This window comes from Olea europaea, unplaced genomic scaffold (genome assembly GCF_002742605.1).
Source record: "Olea europaea var. sylvestris unplaced genomic scaffold, O_europaea_v1 scaffold2546, whole genome shotgun sequence".
NCBI lineage: Eukaryota > Viridiplantae > Streptophyta > Magnoliopsida > Lamiales > Oleaceae > Olea > Olea europaea.
In genome coordinates this window covers 76,940-81,055 of record NW_019243730.1, presented here as the reverse complement: position 1 = coordinate 81,055, position 4,116 = coordinate 76,940, and the positions used below count along the sequence as shown (strand labels likewise).

The 4,116-nt window shown below is 38.9% G+C and overlaps 2 protein-coding genes across 2 annotated transcripts; both read left to right on the top strand.

Moving 5' to 3' along the window:
* The first annotated feature begins 911 nt into the window (after positions 1-911).
* LOC111382664 lies at positions 912-3,000 on the top strand. The gene is made up of 4 exons (XM_023006695.1): positions 912-1,175; positions 1,441-2,018; positions 2,308-2,575; positions 2,752-3,000. The coding sequence occupies exons 1-4, from the start codon at positions 912-914 to the stop codon at positions 2,998-3,000; spliced, it is 1,359 nt and encodes a 452-aa protein (XP_022862463.1).
* A 78-nt stretch (positions 3,001-3,078) lies between these two features.
* On the top strand, positions 3,079-4,074 carry LOC111382663. The gene is made up of 3 exons (XM_023006694.1): positions 3,079-3,406; positions 3,869-3,920; positions 4,014-4,074. Exons 1-3 carry the CDS (start codon positions 3,079-3,081, stop codon positions 4,072-4,074), a joined length of 441 nt encoding a protein of 146 aa, XP_022862462.1.
* Positions 4,075-4,116: the final 42 nt, after the last annotated feature.

Sequence of the window (4,116 nt, the reverse complement as noted above, 5' to 3'; positions counted from 1 at the left end):
CTTGGTACAAGTATTAAACTAATGCCTATGTTTGTTTTCAGGAAACTCGGCTTGGGAGAGGCTAAGGTGACTACAGTGACACTACAGCTGGATGATAGGTCATTGACACATCCCAAGGGAATAATAAAAGACGTGCTTATCTAGGTTCAAAAATTCATATTCCCTGGGGATTTCCTCATCTTGGACATGGAAGAAAATAAGGACATCTCATTGATACTTAGTAGACCATTCTTAGCAACAGGAAGAGCTTTAATTGATGTTCAGAATGGGCAGTTGATTTTGAGATTGGGAGAAGAGCATATTTCGTTTAATGTCTTTAAGGCGATGAAACTACCTACAAAGTCAGATAGCTGCTTCCAGATCGACGTGATTGACAAGGTGGTTCAAAACTCATTTTTGTTACATAATCCATCAGATGCTTATGAAACCTGCATTGCAAACTCAATCAACGCAGCAGTAAAGATGGAAATATGTGCAAGATTTTTGAATATCAACCTACCTGATACATGTAGAAGGTATTTTGAGGAGCATGGGAAAGGACCCACGAAGCCATTACCATCCATTCAGCAGCCATCGAAATTAGAACTCAAGCAGCTGCTGCTTCATCTCAGATATGCATACTTGAGAGAGTCTTGTACACTCCCGATCATCATCTCAAACACAGTCAGCGAAGTGGATGAGGAGAAACTACTTAGGGTACTCAGGGAGGATAAAACAACTATTGGATGGATGACGGCAGATGTCAAAGAGATCAACCTTTCATTATGTATGCATAAAATTCTCATGGAAGAGAATTTCCGACCAACCATAAAGACTCTAAGGAAGTTGAACCCAAACATGAAGGAAGTGGTCAGAGCAGATGTACTCAAACTTCTGGATACAGAAATTATATATTCGATATCAGACAGAGCATGACCAACCTAGTTCAAGTGGTGCAAAAGAAAGGTGGAATCATAGTGGCGCCAAATGAGAAGAGTGAGCTAATACCGACCAGAACAGTGGCAGGATGGAAGGTTTGCATCGATTACCGTAAACTCAATGCAGCTGCAAGAAAAGATCACTTTTCCCTTCCATTTATTGATCAGATCCTGGAAAGATTGGAGGGCCACTCACATTACTACTTTTTCGATGGATATTCAGGTTACAATCAGATACCAGTGGCACCAGATGACCAAGTGAAAACAACCTTCACTTGTCCCTATGGTACCTTTGCATAGCGCAGGATGCCCTTCGACATTTGCAATGTCCCTGCCACATTTCAGAGATGCATGATAACAATTTTCTCAGACATGGTAGAGAAGTTTATAGATATTCATGGATAATTTCTCGGTCGTTGGGCCTTCATTTGAAGAGTGTTTGGAACACTTGAATTTGGTCTTACAAAGATGTAGGAAAATTGATTTGGTGTTGAATTGGGAGAAATGTCACTCCATGGTATAGACGAGGATTGTGCTAGGACATCGAGTATCAGCAAAGGGAATCGAAGTGGACAAAGCAAAAATTCATGTTATTGAGAAGCTACTGTCACCTACATCAGTTAAGATTGTTCGTAGTTTTCTAGGACATGCAGGATTTTACAGAAGATTTATCAAGGACTTCTCGAAAATCACCAAGCCACTATGCAACCTACTGATCAAAGACGTGTCATTTGAGTTTAATGAGGAATGTCTGACAACTTTCAACACTTTGAAGGAGAAACTCACATCAGCACCCATAATTGTAGTACCAGATTGGGAATTGCCCTTTAAACTAATGTATGATGTCAGTGATCATGTCATGGGTGCAGTATTGGGACAACGAAGAAATAAAATCTTTCATGTGATTTATTATGCAAGCAGAATATTGAATGATGCCCAGATCAACTACGCAACTACTGAAAAGGAGCTCTTGGCTATGGTATATGAATTTGACAAATTCAGGGCATATTTCGTGGGGTCTAAGGTCATAATCTACACAGATCACTCTACACTAAAATATCTGACAACAAAGAAGGATGCTAAGTTGATATTAATCCGTTGGTATTACTGTTGTAAGAATTTGATATCGAAATTTGGGACAAAAAGGGCAGTGAAAATGAGTTAGCTGATCACTTATCATGATTGGAACTTGAAGAACCAGAAGAGTCATTGGACATCAACGAGATTTTTCCAGATGAGCAGATATTCAATGTAGAAGAACATCGTAGTATGTAGATATTGTCAACTATCCGACTAAGTTCATCCCAACGCTAAATTATTCAAGTCACCAGAGGAAAAAGTTCTTTGGCGAACTGAAGTACTACTTTTGGGAAGATCTTATTCTCTATAGGCGAGGGGCTTATCAGATTGTAAGGAAGTGTATACCTGAAGTTGAAGTACTCGAGATTCTTGAGCATTGTCATTCATCTGCCTATGCAGGACATTTTGGAGCTTCAAAAACTGCTGCAAAGTTTTTACAGTCAGGGTTTTATTGGCCTACTTTGTTTAGAGATGCCTTTGAGTTTGTCAAGATGTGTGATAGATGTCAATGCACTAGGAATATCTCAAGAAGGAATGAAATGTCACTTAACAATATATTGGAAGTTGAGATATTTGATGTCTGGGGAATCGACTTTATGGGACCTTTTTCCTCATTGTTTTCCAATAAGTATATCCTATGGCCGTTGATTATGTGTCTAAGTGGATGGAAGCGGTAACATTGCCAACAAGCGATGCGAAAGTGGAAATTCGATTCTTAAAATGATACATCTTCAACAAATATGGCACACCGCAGGCGATAATCAGTGATGGGGTCTGCAATCGCCAATTCGAGAAGTTGTTGAGCAAATATGGCATTAAACGCCGTATAGCTACCCCATATCATCCACAAACCAGCGGACAAGTTGAAGTTTCTAATCGACAGTTGAAGAGAATACTTGAAGTTACAGTCAATTCATCCCGAAAGGACTGGTCTAAAAAGCTGGACGATGCATTGTGGACATATAGAATAGCATTCAAGACCCTGATAGGCATGTCTCCATAACACCTAATTTTTGGGAAAGCGTGCTACTTTCCACTGGAGATAGAACACCGTGCATATTGAGCTATGAAACAGTTAAACATGGATTTGAAAGTCGCCGGTGAAAAGCATTTACTGCAGCTAAATGAGTTAGATGAATTTAAGATAGAAGCATATGAAAACTCAAAGCTTTATAAAGAACACACCAAAAAGTGGCATGACTTACTCTTTCAGATACGAGAGTTTGAAGTGGGACAGAAAGTTTTATTGTATAACTTGAGACTCAAGCTCTTCTCGGGAAAACTAAGGTCAAGGTGGTCGCGCACTTACACTGTCACAAAGGTTTTGCCATATAAAGCCATAGAAGTCAACCATGAAACAAAGGGTACCTTCACTCTTAATGGGCAAAGGCTGAAACACTACTGGGACGGTGACTTCTCCAAGCAAAAGTCTACCATTCAACTCGAAACATCAAATTGAAGCAGAAGTGGAAAAGTCGAGCTATCGACTATAACCTAGCACTGAGTGGGAGCAACCCACTGTATCCTTTTGATTTATTTTGCTTTTTGTATTAGCTTAGGAAATTTTTCAATTTCACGTTTGCATTTTTTTAAACAGTTAGGTCATCTATCATCTATACATATTAAAATAGTCTAAACACTACACACACGATGACCTATGCATCGAGCATGAGTTGGGATTGATTTAGGTGTTTTGGGTATGACATTCACGCATTTCGATGCAAAGTTATTTTCAAAAAAAAATCGGGGTTATTGTGTGATCTCAAATCAAAAATTGGTTTTGGTACTAAGTCTATGGCCTACATGTCATCCATATGATCTAAAAATGTGTTTTTTTTTTTTTTTTTTTTTTTTAAAGTGTGGGAGTGTAGGAAGGCCAAGCAAATTCACCAATGGAAAACCAAAATTTTGGGAAAATGTGAGGTAAGTCGTGTTTTTGAGAATCAATTGTGTTGTTACATTTTCATGTGCATAATCAATAGTTAATACCATCTGCAATTTTTTTTTAAAAAAAAGACCTGATTGGTGGTCTATGTGGTCGCATAGATCAACCAACTATGCGGCCACAACAACATAGGCTGGGAATTCCCTGCCATTTCATCTATGCGACCGCATAGAA

Bases quoted from the DNA above. Each gene is read 5' to 3' on its own strand.
- LOC111382664 (XM_023006695.1), top strand. From the start codon at position 912: ATGACCAACCTAGTTCAAGTGGTGCAAAAGAAAGGTGGAATCATAGTG. The intron at 1,176-1,440 runs GTGAAAACAACC...TCCATGGTATAG, and splicing joins CAGTGGCACCAGATGACCAA to ACGAGGATTGTGCTAGGACA. The intron at 2,019-2,307 runs GTATTACTGTTG...TATTCTCTATAG, and splicing joins AAGTTGATATTAATCCGTTG to GCGAGGGGCTTATCAGATTG.
- LOC111382663 (XM_023006694.1), top strand. From the start codon at position 3,079: ATGGATTTGAAAGTCGCCGGTGAAAAGCATTTACTGCAGCTAAATGAG. The intron at 3,407-3,868 runs GTGACTTCTCCA...GTGGGAGTGTAG, and splicing joins GCTGAAACACTACTGGGACG to GAAGGCCAAGCAAATTCACC. The intron at 3,921-4,013 runs GTAAGTCGTGTT...TTTAAAAAAAAG, and splicing joins AAATTTTGGGAAAATGTGAG to ACCTGATTGGTGGTCTATGT.